This window comes from Lonchura striata, chromosome 13 (genome assembly GCF_046129695.1).
Source record: "Lonchura striata isolate bLonStr1 chromosome 13, bLonStr1.mat, whole genome shotgun sequence".
NCBI lineage: Eukaryota > Metazoa > Chordata > Aves > Passeriformes > Estrildidae > Lonchura > Lonchura striata.
In genome coordinates, this window is record NC_134615.1 from 15,752,498 (window position 1) to 15,779,277 (window position 26,780).

The 26,780-nt window shown below is 48.4% G+C and overlaps 1 protein-coding gene across 1 annotated transcript in view; it reads left to right on the top strand.

The window, feature by feature from the left end:
* The window catches only part of CFDP1 (craniofacial development protein 1), a 61,032-nt gene extending 36,190 nt beyond the window's left edge, over nucleotides 1–24,842 (top strand). The window contains exons 6-7 of the mRNA XM_021535209.3: nucleotides 19,003–19,161; nucleotides 24,099–24,842. Of these exons, the coding sequence (XP_021390884.1) occupies nucleotides 19,003–19,161; nucleotides 24,099–24,189 (250 nt within the window). The 3' untranslated portion in view covers nucleotides 24,190–24,842. The remainder of the gene's footprint in view (nucleotides 1–19,002; nucleotides 19,162–24,098) is intronic.
* Nucleotides 24,843–26,780: the final 1,938 nt, after the last annotated feature.

Sequence of the window (26,780 nt, forward strand, 5' to 3'; positions counted from 1 at the left end):
GTAGTGTACAATCTGAAGGGAAGAAGTTCAGGGTGAAGAGGAGGTGACCCTGTGGCCAGGCATAGCCAGTATGCATTGGCTCTGCTGCTGAGTTTGCTGTGTGACTTCATCTTTGCATACTGCTCTTTTCTTCCCCAAGTTGCAGGGTGTGCCTCACACCCATGGAGGACCAAGAGGTTGTGTCTGTCCTCTTCTGAAGTTCAGCAGCATTCCTTGTGGTGCTTTAACCCTGAGAGTTACTACCTCCATGTCACTTTTCTTGTTATAAACCACCATCACCTGTAACTTTGTCCTTTCTGCTCCTGGGTCCATGCCCCAGCAGTCTTTTGTTGCTCCTGAGTTTGAAATAAGTGTTTGCTGCTTCCCACCTTCATCTCAAATGTCCAAGGTCAGGAAGACAGCAGGGAAAGCCAGCCTCAACTCAAAGGAGAGGAAGGAGGTAAAATAAACACTTACTTTCTGAAGTTGCTACCTGGGACTGTACCAATGCAGACTTTCCCATCTGCTCTGTTCTCTGAGGAGTTGAGCACAGCAGGGTCTGTTCAGGAAAGCATCACCCCACCTGGGAGATGCTCCTGTAGGATTTTGCTGTGAGGGAGAAGAAAACTGAAGGGGTCTTTTGTTCATAATCTAAGAATCCTACTTCTAAGCAATGCCTTTAGGCATATATTTAACTGTCAAAAGCTGTCAGTTTTTCTTCTGTTAGAATTCATTCCTCTTGCTGCACTCAGGCAAGGGTATACTGTGAAAAATTATCATCTCTAGTGGCAACTTCAGAGTCTTTTGCCATTCAGAATCAGTCTTGTTTAACTTAGCTACTGAGAAAGGGCATTCAGGCAGTCTTGCTTTGTTTTTGTTCCCTTTGTACAGAGTCAGCATGGCAATGATAAGAGCAGAAAGTAAGCTTCAGTTTCTTTCTGCACATTGTCACCAGGCTGGCTATCAGGCTTTGGGCATCTTAGTGTTCTTCCTGTTCTTTAAAGCAGGAGAGTAAATTGGAGTCCCCAGGTTAAGTGTCAGCCTGCAGAGATGTTTGTGGTAACCCACAAGCAAGGAGGAACCCTAATTTGATGTGCCTTCATCATGTCTGCTGACTGTCTGCTATGTCTCTTTAAGTTTTTCATGTTGTATCAGAAGAGTGTTTTTGTGAAAATTCTGTCAATGCTGCTGGGCCAGTATGGTCAGATTTTATACCCTGCTCTTGCTGCTGCCTGGAAGGTTGCACTAGTAATTGTGTTTTTCTGCAGCGTGACATTGCACTTCACCTTTTCCAGCACAGAGGATTTTAGAGGGTCATTCACACAGTCTGTGGCCCTAACATGGTCATTCAGAGTCCATGAGCAGTTTAACCCTTTAGTCTTTCTGTTCTTAAAACCCTTTAAAAAGGGATGCTGTGAAGAGCACTGATTTGGTGGCATAAACCTTTCCATCAGACTCTCCATGCTGGGTTCTGGATACAGCTCTGGTCTACTCTTAACCAACCAGCACAAGCCTCTTGTTGCAAATTGAGTCACCCAGTATCACATTTGACAGATTGTGGGAGGGCGTGATGCTAGCTTTGAATGAACTGCCAAGTCTGCAAATACTTGGTAAATTTTCCTTCTAAAGCTGAAGTCTTGAGGGAAAACAATCAGGTAAGAACCTCAGCTTTGGAGCAAGGAAAAGAAAGTTTCTGCCTCTAATGGCTGGAAGGAAAGGACAGCCACTCTGGCTGGCTTAAGGTAGGGTAGGAAATTAGGGGGCAAATTATGGCTGGTTCTGATTTGTTCCTTTTCCACAATGCCTGTCTTCAAGCAAACGTCAGCTGGAGAGGGTGTGGAGGCTGACTGGGCTTTTGAACGTTGGAGCTGGCAGCTCTAGAGAGGATCTCCCATGTGCTCTTGGTTACACTGATGTCCCTGTGCCTGTGAGACTTGGGTTTGTGCTCTGGTTTGCAGCACTGCTTGTTGCCAACATGTGGCTGGACTGTAGGTGGCCTGCCCTTGCTGTAATTTGGTGGGTACTAATACATCAACACTATGCAAATGTGCTTCTAGTTAGCTCTTTTTCCTCCCAGATGTATGGCACTGCATGTCGGGTCTAGTTATCTGGAGCTGCACGGGGACCCTGCTGGAGAATTGTATCTTGCCCTAGTTTAGCTACATGCTCAGAGACAAAACTTTGTATTGAAAAAGCTGAGATTTTGCTATTGACTTCTCAGTCTATCCAGTCCCCCTCTAGTCTAAAAAATTGTTTAATATCAAGAATATTACCATCCTGGTTGGAATAAAACTGCTGTGTGATTTCTAACTGCATCCCTGCCTTACCAGCTAAAGAAAGAGCAGATCAGCTAGCTTCATTTAATAGCAATAGTGAAGGAAAGCTGATGGTGGTGCATTTATTTTTTTTTGTTTGAAGTGATCTTTAGCTCAGAAGAGCACATCTCTGTTAATTGACTATTAAACAAGATTGCTTGCTGAGGTGCGCTGGCTTGCCATTTCAATCCTTTAAGGAATAAGCCTCTGATCAGCTGCACATAGGGCTCTTAAATATAATCTGCCTAATGACTGGAGGGCTTTAACCTTATGTTATTAAGGCGCTGATGTTTTGGGTTACAAACTAAACCTTTGGGGTGGGGGGAAGAGCAGGGGTGGGGTTTTTTTCTGAAATAGTGCAAACAACAAAGGCTGCTTTTTAATCTCAAAGCAAGGCTTGGAAGCAGCACAGAGTCAGTCTAGAGATAAGTCTGTTTTAGCTCAAGATTTCTAGGATTGCATACATGTTACCGCATGCCTAGACCACCAGTTAGACACCTACCTGTCCACAGATCCTTGGTCCCAGTTGTTGTGCATGCAAATAATGTGTGTTTGCATGTGTTTACCCAGTTTGGAAAAAATCTGAGCCCTGAGGGATTTGAGCTTCCTTTTGTGTTATGAAAGGGGCCATGCTGAGAGCCAGCTGAAGCAATGCTCTCTGCCTGCTTTGCAGATACTGCAGGCTCCAGGAGGGTTTTGTAGCCCATGCACTCAGTGTTTGAGGAAGGATGCTAAGTCTGGTGTTTCACGAGGATTCCAACTGCCATTTTAAAGAGCTCTGCTGACAGGCTCCAGGGGAAATCCCAGTGCAAGTCTGAAAGATAGCAGCAGCTTGGGGTCAGAGTCAGAAAGGGCTGGGCAAAAGGAGGGGCTAGCTCCAAACAGAGGCAGACTGGCTGTTTCCCTCTTCAAATCTGTTTTGTTCAGCTGGCACCATCCTCCTCCACAAGCACTGATGCAGAGAAGGAATGTTCCTCGTTGTGGCAGGCTTTGGGTGCTCTCCCCAGGGTGTGGGGAGGGCACAGATTACTCGGATGCTTTCCAGTCCCGTTTCCCCCCACACCCCAGTTGGTTGATATGCATCATCCTAAAGCCTTAATATTGTGTGGCAGCAGGCTAGAAATGGGAAGGGGGACAAGACTCACACTTGCTTTTCTGTTTTAGAGTAATTGTTGTAGGAACAGTTGGTATTTCATTGCTGATGCTAAACCTGGATGTGGGGAGAGAGGGGAGAATGTGGCTAATGCTGAACACCTGCCTCTGACAAATAATCCACCAGAGACCCTGCAGTAATTTTGTAAATCACAAGCACATTTTCAGCCTTCCCAGAAATGTATACTTCTAAATGGTAATCATCAAATAGCCTAAATTACTGATCCAGCAGATTAATCTATAAATTGAGGTAGGCTTAGAATAGCCATTGGAGAACAATATTTAGTAAGTGGTATCTAGTTCAGTGCTCTCTATCTCTTGTTGTTCTGACCTGACAAATAAAGCAATCTCTCCTTTGTGTTATATTAAAATGTGTCATAGGAAGGCTTTTTAAATGGTGTCTTTTTGACCTGTCACATGGCATTGTGTCTGTAGGAGAGAGGGCTCCTGCATGCAGCAGTGCTGCAAACAAAGTGGGAGACTGTGAAATGAATGATGCCTAGAGCATCAAAATCCATCCCTGTTTTCCCTGCCTTTCCTTTCTTGCACTTGTAATCAGAGAATATTGGAGGTTTGTTGGATTGCTCATAGTAAAGCCACAAAGCAAGGATCAGCAGTGTGAGCAATGTATTTCATTTGTGGTGACCTGAAGTCAAACTGCTCCATGTATGTTCCACTAAGATGAGTCAGGTTGCTACCTCTTTCTAAGGTGACATTACAGGATGTCTGTCTGCAGGCTTTGGCCTTTTATTTGGGAAGGGATAAGAGGGAGTTGGTTTCCTTTGCAGCAGCAAGGGCAAAATAGACTTTTTATAAAGCTTAAGTTCTGCAGCTGCTGGCTAAATTTAAAAAAAGAAGTTCTGGCACTGTCCTCCTGGAGATGAGCCTTTCCCAGCTCTCTGCCATGACCCAGGGATGCAAGCCATCCCTTCTTGTCTTTTTCCCTTTGTGCCACTTTCTTGGATGAGAATAATGGGAGAGCTTCTTCCCTTGGCAAGGCTTTACCTTGCTTTACCGTTTCTGCCCATGGAAGTGATTTAGATTTGTGAATGAAGGAAAAGAGTCATAGAAAGAAAAGTGCTGTAGCATAGATATCATGAAGGAGGCTTTTTATTGGTTATAAATAAACTCAAATCTCTGATTATAGACACTGAAGAGAACTAGAAACTCAAAAGCCAAGAGATAAGAACAGGAGGAACTTTATATGTAATACTTTCCACCAAGGTGCATGTGGATCAGCTAAGTGTTGCTGGAGACCTGAGAACAGCCCTGCTGAAACACCAGATTACAGTCCAGATACAGGCAAGGACACTTTGTCCAAATACTACTGTGATTGAGCCAGATAAGGGAATTTTTTTGTTCATGCAGAAAATTTCCTGCTTCTTACTGGTCTCCTGGGAGGTTCAGCATGGCCTCCTTGTACCTGGCTGTTTGCAGAGCATGGTCCTGATGCTGGAGAGCCTGGCAGAGTGAAGTCAGGAGCAGGGCAAAGCATCTCCCTCTCCTCTCCCTTCAAATGTATTTTTCTCCTTGTTTGCTAACAGTAGCCTCTGAAGTGCATCAGAATTGCTCACAAGCACATTCTCTGCTGGAAACTGCCAAATGTTTTGAGCAGCTGGAGGCATCTCGTTTGACAGGAAGGGACTCAGAATTCAAACATAACTGGATGCTTAACATCAGTGAGCACACTGCAGTACCACTGTAGGGGTATCCCAAAGTAGCTCCTAAGCAGAGTGTGACAGCCTTGTCCCTTGATGGAGTTGTCACAGATGAAGTTAAAGAAAATGAGGAATTACGCTATGAGTGAGATTCAGTCCCACCAAGGACTGCTCTCCAGGAACTGAGAGTAGGCAGAATGGTGAACAACCTCTAGCTGTGTGGGTCCTTGGCTTTCACTAGTCCTTACCCGAGAGTTTTGCCAAGTAACTGGTGCTGGGGGAACAGAATTTCAAGCTATAAGACAGAGAAACTTTCACTAGGAGATCTGGTTGTACTTGAAAAACAAGGAAACAAAACCAGCTAGAGAGGGTGACAAGGTTCAGAGGATTGCTCAGTAAGTTGGGGTCAAAGGAAATTTAGCTGTCCTGAAGCAGATAACAGAAAGAGCTGAAAACTGGGCTGGACAGAGACATGGAAAAGGATCATAGCCAAGAAAAGTCTTGAATTTCCATGACACGGTGCAAAGGGCAGGAATCTCATAGGTTAGGTGCTTGAGGGTTCAAAGTGTCTGCCTGAGTACCCTGTCTGAGCCCTTGCCTTCTCTGGGGTCATGGCATTTTCTTGAGAGCTCCTTGTGAGCACTTGTGGTTGAACTACAGCCTGCATTTCTGAAAGAGGCATCCACTCACAATGGAAAGACTTACAATTTGGGATCCACCACATCCTTTGGGAAGCTGTTCCCATGGTTAATGCATTCACCACGTAACTGTTACAGTTCCCTGAAAGAGTTTGAGTCCTCAGCTGGCAACATGCCTGCTTTGCTCAGTGCTGCTGCATGGCTCTCTGCCTCCTGAGACAGAAGTTTGGCTACAAGAGGACTAAAGGCCTTCCTGGGATCATGCAGGCTCCTCTAGGACAGCCAGGGGCTGAATCTGTTCTCTTCAACCAGGAGTGTGGAGTGAGTTTTGTGAAGCGTTGGTGTGTTCGTTTATCAACAGTCCACTGGTCTTGTCTCCTCTCTGGGTGGATGTGTGCCTTGCTGGTTTGCCCTCAACAGCTGGTAGGTCACAAAGGATTTGAGAAACAGCTCTGGCATTGTACCAAGCAGAGGCTGTGGGACACTCAACAGTGAATTCCAGAGATGATGTGTCATTAAAGCCTTGGCCCTGCCAGCCCCTCTGCACGAGGCTGCTGGAGGTAGTGGGAGCCTTGCCAGGCTGCAGTCCTCATGTTCAAGGAAACTTTGGCTTTCTGAGCAGATTTTGCTAGGTCGATGTTAGCTGCAGAATCTGTTTGGGAGCCTGCAGCTTTGTGTGGGTGGGAGGGAAGCCTCGCACTTACCCCACTGCCTGGCTCCATCTGGAAGGTGACAGTTGATCTTGTGGCTGGGAGAAGTCAACTGTTTCCATTTTCTTCCTCTGGAGACTTGAAATCTATTCCCAGTGAGGTGGGTCCCTGGGAAGAGGAAGGGCAGTTCTAAGTGAGTGCTGCCAAAGCCAGAAGGCACTGGGAGGTGGCCTTGCCAGCCTCAGACATTTAAAACACTCCAGTCAAGCCCTGGAAGAAAAACAGAGCATAATCTTAGTTTTTCCTCTTATGTACATTTTCAGCTCTCTGCACTGTCCTCTGGTTTGTTAGTAAGCTTTTCTCCAGCCTTAGAAAGTTGTTGAAACAACGGGGAAAGTTCTTCATGAGGAGATCACATCCTTTCATCAATTGACTTTCTATTGTCTGTTCTTTCCTGGCTGAACATCATGTTTTATATGGCAAGCATCTGCAAAGCTTTTAGGATATTTCTCTTCTTTCCTTACCCCCAAAATACCCTCTTCGATCTGAATCGTTGGGCCCAGCTCTTAATCTGGGCTGGAACAGGAGAAGGTAATTGTGATGGATGCCCCAGTGATATTACCCTTCCCCAAAGCAATTAAATGTGGTCAAACCCTCATTTATGTTTTATGACTGCTTGTAGTAGTGCCCAAACATTTATGGTCCCCCAAAGTCGCACACACTGCCAGGCCAGGCTTTGCACTGGATAAGATAACATATTATATTTATGCTGTTGGTTAACTTGCACAACACTGCAAAGCAGCCGCTCCGCTGGGCTCGAACTTGTTGCTTGTTGTAGTGAAGCATTTGTGCTATGCAGCCCTGACTCTCCTTCACCCTCACTTAATTTCCTGGGAACTTTCCCCTCTTCTGGGCTGCTGAGCTTTGTGAACATTCGCCAGTGGAAGGCAGTGTATATGTTTTAATCAGATCTACTTTTAAAGCTGTCACATTAATTGCTGGGCTAGGAGGGGGTCCCTCCCTGCCTCTGTCCTGCCGTTCTCACCTCATTTTGATCAAAGCCTGGCATTGATCTGATACAGTGGAAGCTAACCAGGACTGAACACTGAAGCTGTCTGGGAGCCACAGGGACAGACACAGGGACTCTGCAGTGCTGGGGGACACTGGGGGGTGTTTTCTCAAGGGTGGTTTGGTGTTGGATCCTCCGTGCATGGCACACTGCAACTGTAAAGAGCGACCTGGGAGTCACACCAGCTGCTCTGCCATCCACACTCATTCACTTTGAAATCCCTTTAGCACTGGAACAATTCCATTAGCAGGACTTCTTAGGCCTGATTTGGAGGGGTTTTTCTGCTGATTAAAACTAAGTCTGGGCACCAATGTGGAGAGCTTGTCATAACCAAGACATTCCCTGCGTACCTCGGGGCTGCTTGCAGCTGAAGTCTTGAACAAAAGGTCTGCTGTTAGACAAAGAAGGAAGGAGTGAGCCTCTGAAGAAAGAAAGAACTTCTTCTCTGTTTTCCAGCAGTTTTTTTTCTAACAATTCTTTTTTTAAGGATTGGTCACCAATTGATCCATGTCATTTTGCAGACAAAGCTCTCAACATTTTTAAGGTTGCATCGTGAAATTACTTCAGTGCTGTTGCTTCTAGCAGCTCTGAATGTTCTCAAACAAATGCCTTTTAAGATAAAAATGGCCTGTGCTTGATCCCAGCCCAGAGTTGTGGTCGTTACTCTCTTATTTGAAACATCTCAACTGAACCCAGTGAAGTCAGTAAGAGCTGCAAGTGTTTGAAAGTCAAGTCATACTTATTTGCATGGCTAAATATGGGCGTAATGCAGGGTGTTACTCTAAAATACTTCATTGTGTGACTGAAGCTGGAGCCCAGCAAGTGTGCTGTGTGCCACAGACACCACCTGCAGCTGCTTCTGACAGCTTTTAAGTCATCAACCTATGGACCTGAGTACCAAACACATCCTGCCCTCTCACTTTTATATTTTGCTCTTACCTGCTGTTGGGGTGTGAGATGCCTCACAACACACAGGAGTATAAGATCATTGGCAACTTGAATATGTGTGTGTTTCTGCTGATTTCTGTCCATTGGGTCAGAAGTGAGAATGGCAGAAGCAGGACACCTTCCTCCCCCACCCCTGCACGTTTCTCACACAGTGTGGACTGTTAGAGCTTTATGGGAGGCATTTCTTGTCACTCTCGGTGGCAGCACTTAGATACAAACTTAAATGTAGCCCACCACCTTAGAGTGGGGTAGGTGCACTGACTCTGGTGTAGCAAAGTCCATCTGAAACTAACACATATATTATCCATAAACATTTGCTCAACTTAAGAGGAATGTAAAATATACGTAAAGAACATGTGTGAGATTTTTTAATAAAATTAATTACTACAAGCAATGCTTTGCAAATTCAATTTAGTCCATGTGGGAACAATTTGGGAATTCTGGTGCATGTATGCAGTCCTTCAGCGGCCGGAGCAGGTCTGGTTTGTATTGTGTGGATGCCCTGGGTGGAGGAGAGCTCTCATGAGGAGTGACTGCAGCTTCCAGCTGGGAAGGGGCAGCTCCATCAGCATTTGGCTGCAGCTGCAGTGCTGTGTGTAACAGGGGCGTTGCTTTGGCTGTAGACCAAGCCCAAGTTACAAGTCCTTACCCATCAGCCGAGCATTGGACAGGACTGGTTAGTGCTGGTGAGTCCTGGAGTCCTTAACGTCCTCATAGTACCAGGAGTCATTTGAATGACTTCTACAGCTCTTTCAATTAAGCTCCATGCACAGATATTGTAATATAATTGGCTGGCCTGCTGCAAGTGCATTAGGAGAGTCTGCTGCTGAAACAGCCTCTGTCTGTGCTCCAGGCTGGAGGGGAGCCAGAGCGAGCCCTGGGCTCTGCACAATGTCATAGTGATTAGGAGGGAGCGAGATTTTGTTTTTGCTAAAACAGTTCTGCCAGTACAGCCCGGAGGGCAGCTGCAGTTACACTGGTACAGAGTGGGCCTTACACTACTCTCAGGAATTGTCCCTGGCTCTGGGGCAGGTGAGGATGCTGCTGGGGATACCTTCATCCTGCAGTAACAGCCTGTGTGTGGCTAGTGCTGCCCAGCTCCACAAGTGCAACTTTACTTTGTTGATATCCACCCCATAGCAACTTTGTCTTTACCCAAGGGAAATATTTTGCTTCCTCTGGCTGTTAGGAAGTGGGCTCTCCATGGCAGCAGTCCCTTCACAAAGGGTTCGGTCCTGAGCAGGAAACCCTGGTCCAATCCCTAATGAGCCCTTCCTGCTGATAAGGGAACCTGTGGGTCAGGGGCTCTGCCTGAGCCAGTCAGTTCCCCAAGAATCAATGTGCTTTTTGATGAGCACATCCTCCAGAGCCTGTAAAAAGAGACTCCAGGCCCTTCAGAGGAGTGGGTACAGACCTAGATGCCACAGAATGGGACCTGCCTGAGGAAAGGCCAGCTCTGGCAGAGCTGTAATATTGCTGCTGCTCTCTGACATTGCTGAGCTAGAACATCCCATCTCTCCCCTGCTCAGCAAGTTTGCCTCTTATTGTACATGGAGACTGAACATTGGTTTTATTCCTGGAATAACTGTATTCATGTGTTCAGTATTATGTATATTTACACCTGAGATATCCCCCAGTTTGGGAAGTGGACTGGAGACTAAGGTGCTGTCTTGTTTTGCAGCAAAAAAGCTCTTAGATCTCTTTTTCCAGCTTTGTACTTTGGGAAGGCCTATCCAGTATAGTCTATGACATGAAGATAGGATGAAGTATTTCTGTATCTTGGAGAGTGCACTAGAAAGGAAGTCACTGACTGGTATCTGCTGGCAGCCCATGGCGTGGTGCTCTGCAAGCCCCTTCACCAGCTGCTGTGTCAGTTTTGCTGTCCAAAAGCTGGTTCCATGACCCTTATTTCCTTCCTTAAGGTGAGATGCACTCTGCTAGAGTAGCATTGCACAACTTCTAAAGTTACTCCTAAACTCACTGTGCTGGATTAATAACAAATCCAGCAATAAACCTGGAATACTGGAGCATTGCCCTTTGTCAGGCAACGCTTGCTGCTGTTGCTGGGAATTTGGAGTAACACGATTTTTTCCCCTGTGACAAATCTTCGTTCCCCCACTGACTATATTTAGACACAAATATATCCAGAATCAACTGTGCCCATGGCAAGCTGTGCTACTGCCTGCAGCAGCCCTCACCAGGGCAACATCACGTGGGCTTTTATTCTGTCACATCTGCCCTTGCCTCTCCACACTGATGGAAAATGCATCACCTCGGCCAGGCTTCGATTGCTGGGCTGCTGGGGTGGAGTTGTGTGACTGTCCTGGCCTCATGTTGCTTTTTATCCCCATCTTACACTTTTCAACATAGAACCTGGCTGTGGGAAGGAGAGCTATCACTCTCCTTTCTGGAGAGGTTAGAGCTCTTCTGTCTGTCTGTCACACTACTATCTGAACACTAGTGTGCTTTAGTTGTGATCCTCCTCAGGGATTCCCTCCTTGGCTCAATGGAGCCAGTGTCAAAGATTTCTATGAGTAGGAAGAAGCTGTGATCGTCACTGTTCATGTGGGGTCTCCACCATGAGGCTGTCTGAGGTCTCAGAGAGTATGGGGTTGACATTAGAAATCAGAATGGACCTGGGGCTTGGCTTAGCTCTTGAGATTGCAAAAGCAATGATGACAAAGCAACTTGGGGTTAAGCCAGGTTGGCAAGCCTGAACAAAAGCCTGAGAAAAGTTAACTCACACTATCAACTTGAGTTAAAACTCCCATTTCCTTGTTCCTTATAAGTACTTGGTCTGCTACAGTCAGACCATGCTCCTTTTGCAGGTGTGCAGTCAGCAAAGTCCTCTGTGCAGCAGAAGTTTTGGTCAGCTGGCAGGATCCCAGGCAGGGTAATTCCTGTTTTCCCACTGCACTTGCATCTCTTGCTGCCTTTGGACACAGCTGCCTGCTCTGCTGCACCCTGTAGCAGCACTCAGTGGGTTGTGTCCCAGCCATGGCTGCTTTTCCACAGTGGCTTTGTCCATGTTGTTCTTCAGAGTGCAGGAAGTTTGACAGCCCTCACTACAAAGATACAACCCTGTGTCAAAAATCCCCACTACTCCCAGAGCACTTCAGGCAGGTTCTTTGGCTCACTTTGTGTGTGATTAGGGTGTAAATGCTGGGTAGCTGCTACCAGCTCAGCAAGTGGAGCATATGGGCAGGCACCACTGGGTTAGCAGTGAGCTCCTTGGGCTGTGCCACCCTGGCTGGGTGGTGGGAATCCATCAGTCCTCTCCCTGCCAGCCTGCCTTGGGCAGTGCCCTCCAAACAGGATCATCGCCAGCCCTCCAGCACCATCCACCCTGCTTTTATCTTCATTTCTTCTTTGCTTTCTTTTCTTTAACACCTGGGATTTCAATGTTTGTTTGTTTGGTGTTAAGGAGGTTTTCTTGTTTGCTTTCTTAAATACCTGTTGTGACAGGCAGAGCTGAGAAAAAAACAGGTTGCTCTCTGCATCCACCTGAGAGCCTATTTGGGAAACAATGCCAAGTAGGGGCACGGAGAGAAAGTAGAAATACAGCTGGATTTTTCCAGAAAGACTTTCTGTCCTTGGCTGATTATGTGGGGTTAGGGGTGAGAAGAGCTGGTCACTTTTAGGTTCTGAAGAATAAGACCCATATATCATTCTGGGGAAGGTTTCTGCAAGCTGGCAGTACCAGGCACTGTCCTTCTGCTGCTGTCTGCCCCATCCAGCCAGACCATCCTGACCTTAAGGAGCAGATGGCTCTGCACTTGCCTTCCTGACATGCCCCTCTTGTTCCCTGCCTGCATTTTGAATCCTCTGTTGAGGAAGATGGTCTGGCAATGAACAGCAGAGCTGGCACATGGGCACCAGCCAAGTCTCTGCATGCATCCCTCTCGTGCAGTGTTTCTCACACCCTTGCACGCAGAAGGAAGGACAGCAGGGCATAGTGCTCTGGGCAGGAATCTTCCACTTTATTAAAATGAAAGTATTTACTGGCTGCATCAGTTGCCCAGCTGTGGTTAGTTTGCATGAGAACCATTTCCTGCACTTAAGGAAACTATTCAGCTTTACAGCAGATTGTGGAAGGAAGAGATACTACAATGTCCAAAGTCTTCTTTTTGCTGAGTGGGCAAGTTTCTCACCTGTGTCTCTGCCATCAAAGCACTTGGGGTTACAGAAGCAGAGCTGCCATTGCTGTGCTTCAAGGAAATATCACAAGTTCCAGTGAGGAAGGAAGGGGAGGAAGGAGAGGGACAGTTTGAGAGCCAGGCTTGAGTGATCAGGATGGTGCTTTAAAGGCTTTGGGGCCTGAGATGCCATCTCTCTGCAGGGAGCCAGCAGAGAAGTGGTCTGTGTTGCAGTGTGTGTTTGAGTTGAGTTCTTCTGCTTGAAGCCATTGGAAAGCCATTCAGCCATGCTGGAAATCTGGGAATGGAGATCTGGGAATGCATGCCTCCTGCTTGTCATCTTCTGCCAGACATCATACACTTGCCCTTGCAGTAGTTTCATCTAACACACAGCAAAAACTATCTATCCAAGTTCTGAAACTTGCCTGAAAGTGGTTTTTATGGGTTGTAGGTGTAACTTGCCTTTTTAAATGGTAATTGATAAAGGTGAGCTCTGATAATTTGCTTCCAAGGGGCAGAAGGCATGGGGGCTTACCTGGTCTTGCAAGATTTCCTATTGATGAAGTCATGTTATCTTTGTGAGTCCACATTTATTTCTGCAGAAGGAAAGATTGCTCTGCAGTGCCTCATGGAGAGTCACCAGATGTTTTGGATGGATGCTGGAATATGATGGAGTATCCAGCACTAAATTGTCTGCTCTGGGAGGTGCAAAATCCTGCAATCAGACCAGAGAAGTTGCCCCACTCTGTTGTCTTATTTCCTCTACCCCATAGCTACAAGGTGTACAGGATACCTCGTGGAATAAGCATAATGTGAAAAAATGCTCTTCTGGTCCAAGTCTTGCAGCAGCTGCTTTGTCACAAGACCCTCATTGGCAGAACAGGTTATTTGCCACTGTTTCACTGGGGCTCAAGGGTCTGGTTTTCATTAGTGGGGGAAAAGCAAGCAACTCATTGGTGATTTGTGTACATCACTGAGTATCCTCTCCTGTGTGTTTGCTCATCAGTATTTCCCCAAAATGTGGCGTAACAAGAAGAGGGATGAGGGAGCATTGAAGTGTTAGCTAAGAATCAGTAATACCCTGTTTCATGTTCAGTATTTTCTTACAAATTCAGCCCTTCTTAAAAGTATTGATAGATAACAGAAGTAGGGCCTTCCTGCTATAGAGGTTGTTATCCACAGCAAGGAGGATACTACAAGGCAGATGGAGAAGCAGCACAGGGTCTGTGGAGCCAGCAGAAACAGAGCAGCAGAGGATTTGTGATTCCCAAGGGTGGAGGTCAGGCTAAAGCTGGGACCACTGCTGGCTCCTTGGCCAGCATTTGAGTAAGTGTCCCTTGGGTTCAGTTTGTTGATTGATGTTGGGCATGATCTGTCAGCTCCTGCAGTCTGACCCTGCTGGTCCCTGCCTGCTTCTGGCCAGTCACCTTGATCTTCTTAGGCCAACTGGTGCTGGTTCAGCTGTTAATAGGCTCCATAAGTATTTCACAAAATCAGGAGATGCTTTCCCTAGCATTCCTCTTCAACAGCTCAGCATGGTTGTTGTGAATAGGAGAGGCTGATTTGCAAAGACATCCGAGATCCCCTGTGTCAAGGGAAATGTGAGGGCAAACAGGAGGAGCAGCACCGAGCTCTGCCTCTGGATAGCAGGAATGTTCTGCATGGATGGAGGAAAAAAGTGGCTTGCAGCAGTGGAGCAGGCAGATACCTCGGTGAATCACAGGTTCAGCATGAGTCAGTGCTGTCACATGGCTGTGAAAAGGCACACGTCACAGGGGGCTGTGTAAGGAGCTGCTGCTTCCCAAGGCATCTGAAGCATTCCTCTGCTCCCAGTGCTGGTGAATCCATCACTCCTGCTAGTCCCGTTTTGGATGCTGCAGTTTGAGGAATATATGGGCCAATAGCCGAGTTCATGGAGAGTGGTGAAAGTGGTCAGAGGGCTGGAAACCATGAGGAATGAGAAAAGCTTGAAAGGACCTGAGATTGTTTAGTCTAGGAAGGAGCAAGCTGGAGGGGGGACAATATGAAAAGCTTTCAAAGACTTAAAAGGCTGCTGCAAGAAGTGGGGGGGTGATCTGTTCTTAGTAGCTACTAGGAAGAAGATATCAAGTCATAGGCTGAGCAAGGAAATTTAGTCATTGGCGAAGAGTTACATAAGGCTGATGAAGTACTGAAACATTAGTGCATGTGGGATTGGTGTCAGGAGACCTTCAGAGGACCCATCTCTGGGTGGGTGGGAGAGGAGCTCATCTTCCTTTGGCTGGTGGGATGCACTGTGAGACCTTTGTAGCCAGGTTCCCAATTGCTGGAAGATTATTTTCTAAAGCTTGTGATGAAGTCCGCCTCCATTAAACAGGCATACATTTCCCAGACTCTGCTGAGCATGTTACAAGGCATCAGGGATTACGTGTGGCAGTGGCACTTTATCACTGCTATAGCAGCAATTTTCCAAGCTCCTGGTCAGCTGCAGGCTTGCACCAAGATGGAGGAAGCATTACTGTTAAGGACAGGGATACAGAGTGTGTTCACCTATAGTGGGACAGCGAGGGAACCCATGGCCTGCTGCTTGTCCCTGTGTTCTACAACCATGCCAGATGATGCACAGTCACAGTCCTTGTCCTGATGACATTAGATGGTGCAGGGGAATCCCCCACCAAGGCAGAGCTCCCAGCACTTTTTTTTTTTGCTAGTTCAAGGGCAGACTTTAGCTGTGCTTTTTAATTGTAAAAATTCAGAGCATGTCTTTGTGTCCTAAATAGGCGATTGTCCTGATCCTCATCCCTGGGATCCATTATGTCTTAGCAAATTACTTTCTCTCTTCTAAATGCCTTAGTGATTAAAGATGCCACAGCAGATACCCTTAATGAGTACAAAAAGGGTAATAATTCCTCTTGTTGGCACTGAATGCAATTAATCAGGCCCCTTTACTTGCTTTTAAAACAGATGAGGCATTTAAGGCCAAGCAAGTTTTTAATTGGACTTTAATGTTTCTCATTTACTTCATTTTGGCACAAGCCTAGGAATTCCCACCCCCAGGTTTGCTGGATTTATTCAGGGTGATAAAAGGCTCAGCATGGAGTGAAGACTCAGGAGCAGACTCAAACATGTCCTTCAGCCTGTGCCTGGCCCCATTGCCTGGCCCAGGCTTGGTCCTGCTGCAGCAGCACAGAATTGTCTGGACAGGAACAGAACTAGGTTGTCCAGCTCAGAGCATGGAACTGACATTGGATATTAATAATATTTCTGGAATAGTCATCGACACAAGGGTGCAACATAGCCTGCCCTTTTTTGTCATGTTCCCTTGCCTTGAAGGAACTGTTGACTTGTGAGTATTCTTGTGGTTATCTATAGATAATACAGACTCTGTAGCTTCAAGTAAGAGGTGATTTATATGTTTTAAGCAATATTCCTGAGATCCATGGCAGAGAGGACATACAGAGGCCTTGAGCACCATTACAGATGGGTGTGTGCATCCAGATGTTAATGATATATGCCAGGAATTGCCATGGAAGAAAAGATACATTGTAAGCAACTCTCATCTAATTTGCAGCTCCTGCTCCCTGAGGCCAGCACCACCTCTTCTTCCACCTCTGGCCATAAACCATCTTGCCTTTGGTTCCCTTCCCTCCCATCTATCCTCCACTGTCGTTTGGGGACAGCAGTGGCCTGTCAGCAGGTCCCAGTCTGTGTTTCATGCAGAGATGAGTTCAACAGCCCAGCTTGGCCGACTGGCCCCTCAACTCAGCTCTTCCCTGCCAGCAGCCGACCAAGGTTCAGCCAAAAAGGATCAGCCTCAGCATGTGTGAGCCTGCCTCTGAGCCTGCTTGTCACTCTGCAGGGCAGAGATTTCTCTAACATCCAGGAAAGATCCCAGAACTTTCAGTTGGGTTTTTCCAGGTGTGTGCTGTGTCCTTTCCAGTCAGACCTGTCTGTATTTCAAGTGACAGTGACTGTGGACTTCCACCCATGGAAAGGTCAGTGGATGCAGATGAGCTGTGGGTGTCCTTGGATTGGTGAGATGGCTCTTGGGTCATTGGGGTTTTTTGCCTCAAAAAAACCTTCAGGAGAAATCTAGGGACAAGGGACAACACCCTCCATTTCTACATCCCTGCTTCTCCCACTTCAGTGGTAGGAAAATCTTAAGCTCAAGTGTGTCTGGAAAGTTAAGTGTATTCAGAGAAATGTGTTATTGAATATCTTGTGTTAATTTAAATGTCTTCTGCCTGCCAGGCTTGGGGCAGAGGAGCTTTACCAGCTGGATCAACCACAGCGCTTCCCTAGATCTGTTTCAGGCCACCTTTAAGGCCTCCCAGTGCAGTGTAAGGAACTGCTGTGCACAACCACTGGGCTCTGCTTTCCAGGCAGCTGCACAGCAGGGAATGCCACGGGGGAGGCTTGCCCCCAATACTTTATTTGGTTCATCCTTATTCTTTGTCATATCTCCTTTCTTCCGACTCCCTCACATCTTGAACACACATCTGATACTGGGTCTGATGGTTGAGCAAGTCTTGGATAGCCAGATGTGGGAACCAAGTCACTCCAATTTTTTCTTCTGCTGAGAGCATCTTTGCCCATTTTGCCTCCTTACACCACTTCCCTGCTACCTGCAGATACGGATACCTGGAGCCATCATGCCTTGAAAAGTAAGGGAGAATTGGAGGCTGAGCAAGGATCAAGGTTTTATTGTGTGATCATGGTGTGAAGGGCTGTAGACATCTTGATGAGATGTTTAGGGATAAAGGTGAATCAGAGAGCATCCAGTTTGTTCTGTGTCCCCACAGAGTGAGCAACTGCTGACTATTGGGCTGTGCTCCAGCCATGGGCAGGGACTGAAGGAAATAAGAGGGCCAGGTCCTAGGACATTTCTGCTCCTCTGGTTGGTATTGAGGAGGAACAGGCAGCCTTGTTCAGTTGCTATGGAGCCTGCCAAGATATCCTTAATCCCAAATATATCTATGTCAGGAAGCTGCAACCCCAAGTAACTCTAGCCAGCCATTCTTGTATTGAGAGTCTTCTGGCTGAGGCTTACAGAGTTGTCATTTTCTTTGATTTAATTCCATATAAACTGCAGAATTATTTTCCTTTAGAGGCTTGCAAATTACGGAAGCATAAACCATGCTAATGATCTGATAAGGACAACTTTGGATACATTCCCAAGAATGGCTTCCCCTGGGCAGGAGTGTGCTCAAAGAGCACTGATGGAGAGCAATTTGCCATGCTCACCTGGCTGCCTTCCTTGGGCCCCCCTTCCCAAATTCCTTCATCTCTCAGGAACGAGAGTAATTTCCTCTCTGGCTTCTTGCAGAGTCAAAGGCCCTGCAGACCTGAAGTTATCTCTGGAATGTGTGTAAACACGAGTTCAATGGGATGCTGTTTGTCCCCCATTCCTGGGGGGGTTGGAGAAGGGTTAATACAAGTTTGTTTTACGGGTTCCTATCCCTGAGAATTGTCTTCCTTAGAGGGCAGCTCGGCTGACCTGAGCCCCTGTGTGTGCATTTCCCAGCATAAAGGGGAGATTCGGGGGCCCCACTGCACGGGTGGGATTTCACTCCTCTAAGAACAAGGGATGAAAGACCAAAGTGGTCTTCCTGCCAAACAGAGACCCAGGAGATGGTATGGGATCACAGTGCACATGCACTGGGACTCAATGTGCAGCTTAATGGGATTTAGGTGATGCTTGGACAGAAACAAAACAGGAGAAGGTTGGGGGTTACAGGCAGTTCTCTGCTCCCATCTTCAAAGAGCATTGAAATGTAAGCAGGGGGATAAAACATTTTAAGTGGTGTATGGGCTGGGGCAAAATGCATTTCAATGAGAGGTATAAGGAACTCTATCAGTTTGCATAGAAATAATTCAGATGCAAGTTCATTAGTGGTGTACAAGTCACTAATGAGACTCACCTGGAGACTAAAGTGTTCTTGGATTTAGAATAAGGAGCAGCAACCAGAACATAAAACTAGAGAAAATCAAGCATTAGTACCACATAAATGGTTAATTCCTAGATGTGTTGTCAGCACTAGTGACGCACTGAGGTTGGATGCCTTCCAGAAAACAACACTTTAACTGAAGACAAAGAAGCAGACTTAGCACAGAGGTGATCAGTGGAATGGCTTGGCCTGGTGTATACAAGGGGTCAAACTAGATGATTTAATGATCTCTTTTGGCCTGAAAGCTCTCTGTTCTCTTAAGAAGATAAATGAAAAAGCCCTTTCACAAAAACCAAGCACTTGAGATATGTGTGTAATGAACTCTGCTGCTTCCAGGGGAATGGCAGAGCAGGATCTGCAGGAAGCGTGACCTTGCCGCCTGCAGGCTGCCTGGGGTTGGTGGCCATCTGTTTGGTGGCGGTGGCTCACTACCATCGAGGCCAGCGCTCTCGTGTGTGACGTTTCTCAGCTCTGTTTTTAATTGCCCTCTCCCTGCATTTAACCAACATGTGCTCCTTAATCTCCGTCAGGGTGAAGAGGCCAAGCGGTATGAGTAGCCTCCTGGGGAAGATTGGTGCCAAAAAGCAGAAGATGAGCACACTGGAGAAATCTAAACTGGACTGGGAGAACTTCAAGGAGGAGGAGGGGATTGTGGAGGAGCTGGCAATCCATAACCGAGGGAAAGATGGGTAAGAGGGGCTTTACCTAATAATAGTCCAGAATTTCCCATCACTTCCTTTACATGAGGGAAGCCCATTACTGGCTACAGAGTTCAAAAACCCATGGGGTTTCTTAAGGATTTTTTCTAGGGATACATAAAGCCAGTAGCTGCTGTAAGCATCACAGGGAGACAGGTAAGTCTGCAAACACCTATCACTCTCTGCTAACAACCCTGTGAGTTCTCTAAGTCCAGTCTGGCTTTGTCATCTCTTCTCTTTGTGGCACAGAGCCTGAACTGGTCTAATGCAGCCCCTCCGTGAGGAAACACAGTTACCTTTGTCCTGTTTTCTTTTTTCAATTTGGGAGGGTTTTGTTCTGTTCATCAAATCGCACGTTTCAGCTGCATCTGTCCTCCTTCCTCCCACATAAAGATTTGTGTAAACCCAGAACAGCTGGCAAGGTGCGTCAAAGATTATGGCAGCGCTGGGCGTTGCTTGTGTGCATCAAGCAATGTTCACCCCAATGAAGTTAATGGAAGTATCATAAAAGTAAATGGCAATGCTGTAAATAAAGCAGAAAGTTAATAACATGCACTGCGGGGAGTGATAATGAGATCAGAAGCAGCATTTCTACTACAAGTGCTTTGCTAAGCTCTGGGAAAACATAACCAGCTTAGTGGACAGCTCGTAAAATGTACATTTTATTATAAGCTGTTCTTTTACTGGAAGAACTCAAAGCTTCTGCATTCCAACAGATTGGTTTTTCTATTTTAAATAGATATTTTATAACTGTCAAACTATCAAATAGATATTTTCAGTTTGGTCTTGCACCATTCCATAAACACACCCTCTCCATCAAATCTCCCCTGATCTGTTTCTGGTAATGAAATAAATGCATGCCCTTGAAAAAGTAGAGCAATTCAGTTGCAGTGCTGAATTGCTCAGAGCAGCTGTTCCTCTGAGATCCCTGAAGTCCAAGAAGGTGCATGATTTACACCACACACAGGTGTGGCAGAGCAGTGTTTTGTGTCATCTCTTGTGAGCCCAAACCCAGTATGTCAACTGTTTCCTTTCCCACCCCATCCAAGCAGGACAGCTTGCTCTTCATGCCTGGCAAACCTTTCCAGCGATGCTCACGTGATGGTCCTTGAAGGCTAAAGAAGGGATCAGCACATGGAAAAGATGAGCAAAGCAGAGCAGCAATTTTAAGAGCATCTTTAATCTTGGACAGCTTTGGGTTTTGCTGCCTGTCACATCCCAGGCTAGAAAATCTGCTGAGCTCTTGGCAAGCAGTTTTTGTCATTAAACAAAGGAGGAACATAATGCCAGGGTAACTTTGGACACTCCTTATGAATATGTTTATACTAGTCAGGCATGCAGCATGAGGGATCACCCGAGTATCTGCTCACTAGGAGTTGCTTACACCTTCAAGGTAAAGGGAGAAGGGAGGAGCACCGATGGAGGCACAGCCCACTGCATTTCTGCTTACAGGCCACCTCGGTGTGAAGGGTGCAGTACTCTCACAGAGCAGCCATGTCGCCTGGGGGGCAGGTCACGCAGACACAGCTGCTGCTGGCCTCAGGTCATTTCACAGGAGCCTGTTGTCCCTTCTGCAGCTGCCTCCTCTCCTTTAATAATGTCAACTGTGCTCACCCTTCAGTGGGCAATCATTTACACATCTCTATAAAAATTGTAATGAGCTGTTGTTAACCCTTCAACCCAGGCAGGCGAGAGTGGGGCGCTGCCTTTAATCCCTGGTGCTGTTAGAAACCTCTGCTCCCCACATGTCCTGCTGAGTGATTGTAAATGTCTGCCTGAGTGGAAAGCTGCAGTCCACTCCTGGAGATGTTTGCTCGATGCCACACATCCTGTGCGCTTACAGAGATGGTCTATGCATGTCTCAAGAAAGGCTGGAAGCTTTCCCTTTTGCTCAGGAGGGAACACAGGCTGAATTCCTTTATTGTGCTAACCCTGTGGAAGTTGCTGCAGCCCAGAAGCTCCTCGTACCTCCCTGGCCCTTCTCTAGCAGCCACACTAGAACACAGCAACCAGTGGAGCAGTGGGGCTGTGGCATCTTTCTGCTGCCAGTGCCAGTTATCAGCCAGCCACAGCCTGGGCCTAAAAATCCTGAGAGGGAACGTGTGCTGCCCCATGGCTCTGTCGTCCCTTGCCTCTGATTTTCCACCCCTTGTACCCCCAGCCCCCATACAGGGATTTGCATTTCCTTAGGAGTAGAATCTGGGCTTTTACAGCCTGTATCAGGTCCTGAGGGCCTGTCCTGGATTTGACAGGAGGGGCTGGAGTAAGGAGCAGAGGCAACTATCCCCTTTGCTGTTCATCTCTCTGATGTGCTTTATAAATGGAAATGTGTAGTGGCCTCTTAATTGGGCCACCTTTGTAGGGCAGCCCCATGGGGGAGCAGCCGGCCCCAGGCACTCCTGCACCAGGTGACTGATGGTGACTGACAGGGGACAGGCAGCACTGAAGACCCTCCCCAGAGCAGCTTGCAGCTGCCCTTGTTAGCAGAGAAAGCCTTGCTCCCAATGGGTTTACTTTGCTCTGCTGTGGATCACAGCTGCCCTGTTTCCAGGCGGGTTGATAATTTACAGGAAGCTATTGATTCAGGTAGCAAAGGTTGTTTAGACAAGTGCAGGACGTGTGTTTGTGCCTCACTCATGCACTTTGCACCGTGTTTGGTGGTGCCTTGGTGCCGGCTGCACAGAGCTGGCTGAGCACAGAGAGACCTGCAGCTCCAGCACAGGCTCCAGAGCATGGAGAGGCTTGTGCTGACCCTGCAGCTTCCCTCCTCACTCTTGTCTGCACCTCCACCCCTGTGGGCCTGCAGCACAAGCTGGCCAGGCCCCACGAGCCCCAGTGCATGCCCAGGTAGTGCCTGGGGGGTCTGCTCTGGTACCTACAGCACTTCTGTGGCCAGCCAAGGACAACGCCACGGGATGACGTCGGTGGCAGTTCCTCCTCCGTGCTGTGGCTGCGAGACCACATTCCTGGTTCATGATCCATATCGATCCCCCAGGAGGCAGCCCTGCCCACCAGAGAGGCACAGCAGGCAGGGAGGAAGAGGAGAAGAAAGAGACTGACCCCTTGCTGGGGCTGATAGATGGGTGTCACAGAAGGGCCAAAAGAGCTTCAGATTCAGTAGGTTGGGCAGCCATTGGGGTGTTTCCAGATGAACATCAATTAACTCCTGTCCTTGTCTTCCCAGCTGGGGTTGTGGTTGGTGTTCAGCAGTGGAGGGGGAGAAAAGCCACACGCCCAGCAGTATGACACTGAGCACATACAGCGTGACCCCTCAGCTTCCTTCCTGTGGCCTCTCTGAGCCCAGCCCCAGGAGCCGGTCACCTCCCTGCTTACAGGGATGAAGGGAAGCGACACTCCCCTGCCTGCCTTTCCTGAACCAGTGTGGGGAGGGGGCCTCAGTGCACAGCCCTCCTCCAACAGTGAGGGGCAAGGGCCACCAAAGCACCTCCTCCCAGCCGGCTCTTTGCCTGCATTGCACCGTGCTGGTCCCTGCCCCTCGCAGCCAGCGGAGATGAGCTGACCCAGTTGTGTCAGCCCGAGACAGGCTGGGGCTGCGATGGGAGTGGGATGGCAGCAGGGACGCACGGGGCTGTTCACCCACTTGGGGGAATCACTCGCGGAAATTAATCTGGATTAACTCATTTCCAGTGATGACTGGGTGGGCAGGAGTGTCAGGGCTGTCCCTTGCAGCAAGGACAAAGGCTCCCTGCTGGGAATACATTTGGTACAGGTTCCATAGTTGTAGCATAAAGAATTGCAGAATCACAGAATGGTTCGGGTTGGAAAGGACCTTTAAGGGCCAACTAATCCAATCCCCAGCAGTGAGCAGGAATTCTTTATCTAGATCAGCTTGCTTAGAGCCCCATCCAGCCTGACTTTGCAGGGACCTCATCACCAAATGTTCATCTGTCTCAGAGAGACCACAGGTAGGAGAGGCCTTCAACCTTCCCATGTGGGCCTTGGGCACTTTGATGCACACTGCCAGCCACTCAGCAGCCTGGAAAACCTGCAGAGCCTGAGATGCTCATCTTCCCTTAGGCTTTGGTCTTGCTTTCAAGCAATGGGTTGCTCTGTTGAGCAGGAAAAGCAGTGACCATCAAAACAGCCAAATTCAGGGGTTCCCTGCACAAGTTTAATGACTTTGTCATGGCAGTCCAGTGTTTGCCACCCTGGAACAAATGCAAAACAATTGTGATTATTCAATTACAGCTCCTATTTTGAATTGCAATTTCGCTCCTTCTGTAGGTTAATTAGTAGCACAGCCCCAGGCTTCTATGGCAAGGGTTTGCAGCAAAGTACATTAAAATTCAGCTGCATGCCATTAATGAGCAGCAAGGTGCTTTTCCAGGCGTAGGCGTGCCTTCTTCCTCGCAGCACTCAGGTGCCATGCTGAGGGGCAGCACTAAATAGTCAGTGGTTAGAAGCTGGTCTGTGGCTGGGAAACCCCTGGCCTGCATCCCTGAGCTGCTGAAGGCTCGCTGGGTGATGCTTTTTGCATCCCTAATGCTCCCTGTGCCTATTCCTGGCTTGTATCATGGGCCTGTCAGCTTGTATTGAAGGTTGTGGTTGGGTTTGAGATGCTTTGCTGGGTGGCACAAAGGCCTGCTCTGATCCCCTTCAAGGTGTCTGTGGAGGACATTTTTCTCAGTTGTAGAAGAGCTGAAACCAGAATCAGCCAGTTTAGTTCTCTAGCTTATGCGACCACCAGACCTCTGGGAGTCCCCCAGATGACAGCCAGCAGGCCACAGAGTAGTTTTGGTGTCCACAGGAGATGTTGAGTGGGGTGATCAGTTCATGGAAAGAGAGGGAGGGTGACAGACAGTGCTTTCCCTCCCTGCTCATCCCTTTGGGTGGGGTTTGTCCCAGGCTGGGGGCCACACAGGCTACCACAGACACCGCTCACAGCCTCTGCCTCTGCCTCCCTGCAGGTACATCGAGAGGAAAGCATTCCTGGAGCGTGTGGATCACAGGCAGTTCGAAATCGAGCGTGACATCAGACTGAGCAGGATGAAGCCCTGACGTGCTGGGGGTGGCCGGGGGGATTTTGCTCCCTTCTGTGCCCCAGGGCTGGCTGGGGGCTGCCGGCCACCGACAACCACCAAGCACGGAAACTGTTCTCTACCCAAGACTCAGCCTGTATGTCTCAACGTACAGGGTTTTCCTTTTACTGTAATAGTTTGGGGAGGGTATTTGTCAATGGACAGGAGGCACTTTGAGGGTTAAATGGTCCAGCAGCTGATAGAAGACACTGCTGTAATTCTGGCAACAACTTTTCAAGGAGAAGAGGTGGTGACACCCATCCTTTACCAATCCCAGGTGCTTCTGGCAGCAGGAGGAGCTGCCAAGGCTGGGAGAGTACTGGCATGTTTAGCGGTGAGAGTGGAGCTGCAGAAAGGTTTCATGGCTGCTGTGCATATGCGAGCTGTGGGCTGGAGCCCTTCTGCCTGCTCTGCCAGCCCCGCAGCACTCCCTGTCCCTCCGCCCTCTGCTCCTGTCCAGACAAAGCCAAACTGTCTGTACTTGTTTGTGGGGTCTGATGATGCTGGGGGGGGTTTAAGCAAGCTGGTGAAGAAATCCTTCCTTGTTCACGCTGTCAAGAAGATGGGAGCAGCTGCAGCAGGCAGGAAGGGCCAGGATGAGTGTTCACGTGAATAAAGTACTCCATCCCAACACTTTTGCATGCTGGCAGTGTGGTTTGTATGGGAAGCAGAGGACAAAGAAATTAAGGATCACATACAGTAAGTAGTGTCTGACAGGAGTCATAAAAACCTCTCTCAGAGGTGCCCAGTGTGTGCCCTGATAGCAGCCTGGGGGCCAGAGCAAGTGCTTGAATCACCTCCCCTCATTACTGGGGCTGGTGGTGCAATGAAACCCAGAACTGGGGGTGACAAGGCCAATGTAGTCCTGTAGCAGTGCTGCAGGAGTAAGGAAACTCATCCAAAGCATGGCCACACAGGGACACTGAGCAAGTGCAGCTGCCTGGGAGGACAGGCCAAGGCGCCTGGGTGTGGATCGAGCAGCTGGAGCTGGAGACCAGCAATGCAGCGTCCTGCCGGCCGTGCCTGCTGGCCTGACTGGTGGAGTTGGGCAGCTCCTGATGTCAGGCCTGTGCACATCCTTGGAGTAAAGGTATTGACCAGCATTTCCCCACAGGATGCTCTGTGCCCGCTTGGTGGGGCAGCCCGTGCTGGTGCTGTGCTGGGAGAGAGCAGCACAAGCCCCATCCTGCCTGCCCACAGGGTGAGCGATGCCATCACTGCCCATGGCCCCTTGCCTGCAGCTCTGAGCACTCGGAGCCTTGGGCTCGTGTGTCTGCTGAGACAGCCCCTGCTCTGTGGCCATGCTGCAGGATAGATCAGAACAAAACACCACGTGTTCAGGGGAGCTGCAGCCTTTGGCACCCTGTTCTGTACAGAATCAGCTGTAATGGACCTGCTTAAACAAGCCTGAAATTGGACAGAAACAACACAACGGAGTGATGACATGTTTTCATCTCCAAACACTTCCAAGCTAGTTGCTGCTTTGGCTTAGTTTGCAAAAAGAACCAGAGTCCCTGTGCAGGGCACTGTCATGGGGATATCTCAGCTCGGAGCTCCTGAGTGGCAGTAAATGGTCCTGGCAGGACCTCAGTGTGGGCTGTGGAGCAAGGCAGGTGCTGCTGCAGTAGTTGGGCTGCTCTCCTGCTTGGAATGACGGTGCTGGACCATCTCCAGCACCTTCTCCCCTTGTGTGCTGTCCTGCCTTCCTTACAGGGTCCCTCCCAACAGCAACCACAAGGCAGCCCAGGCTTGTTTTGCTACAGATCCCGAAGATGGTGCGATGCTGAAGTAGCCACAAGCAGGGCTGGGAGGGTTGAGCCTGCTGTGACTGCTGAGCAGGCAGCCAGGGAAATTATTTTCCTATTGCTCTGTTGTTGCTGAGAGAAGAGGAAATATTTGGGAACATCTCTGGCCCGTGTCCCCCATGACTCTGATGCTGGAAGTGGCAGGGAAAGATCATGTCACCCCTGCACAGGCTGGGACCTCATGGCATCGCTGCCAACCAAAACCTTTGCTGCAGCCGAGTATCCCTGCAGCACTCTAGGGCCCTTTCTGCTCAGCAGCTGGGTAGCACCAAGTAGGTAAGAAATGGAAAATAATTCTGTGCATTGTATCATGAGCAAGAGCAGAATGGAGATGCAACAAGTACCCTTGGAGATCCCAAAGGCCAGAGGCACCAAACCCAGCCTTGTTTTTAAAAGCATTAAAGAGCTTCAGGCTGTGTCCATAGCATGTCCTGCAGATGGATCTGTGTCTGGATGGCTTGGGGGTGGCTTTGAATCCACACGCACGCTAATGGTGTTTTAGAGGGATGTGGCCAGCACAACCTCCCCTGGTATGCTGGTGAACTGGGAAAATTGATGACCTGCAATTTATGGGATCCTGCCTGCCAGTCCCAGCTATGCGCTTCAGAAACCCTCCAGAGTTTTTTCTTCTTTTCAGCTGAGCAAATATGGAAAACCTTGAAATGTTGGAAGCAACCTGACCTGCTGGAAAAGGGCAGTGTGATGGCAGTAGCCAAGAGCCTCGACGCCCCTCTGCTGAGCTCGTGGCAGCATGGTGTACCCAGTT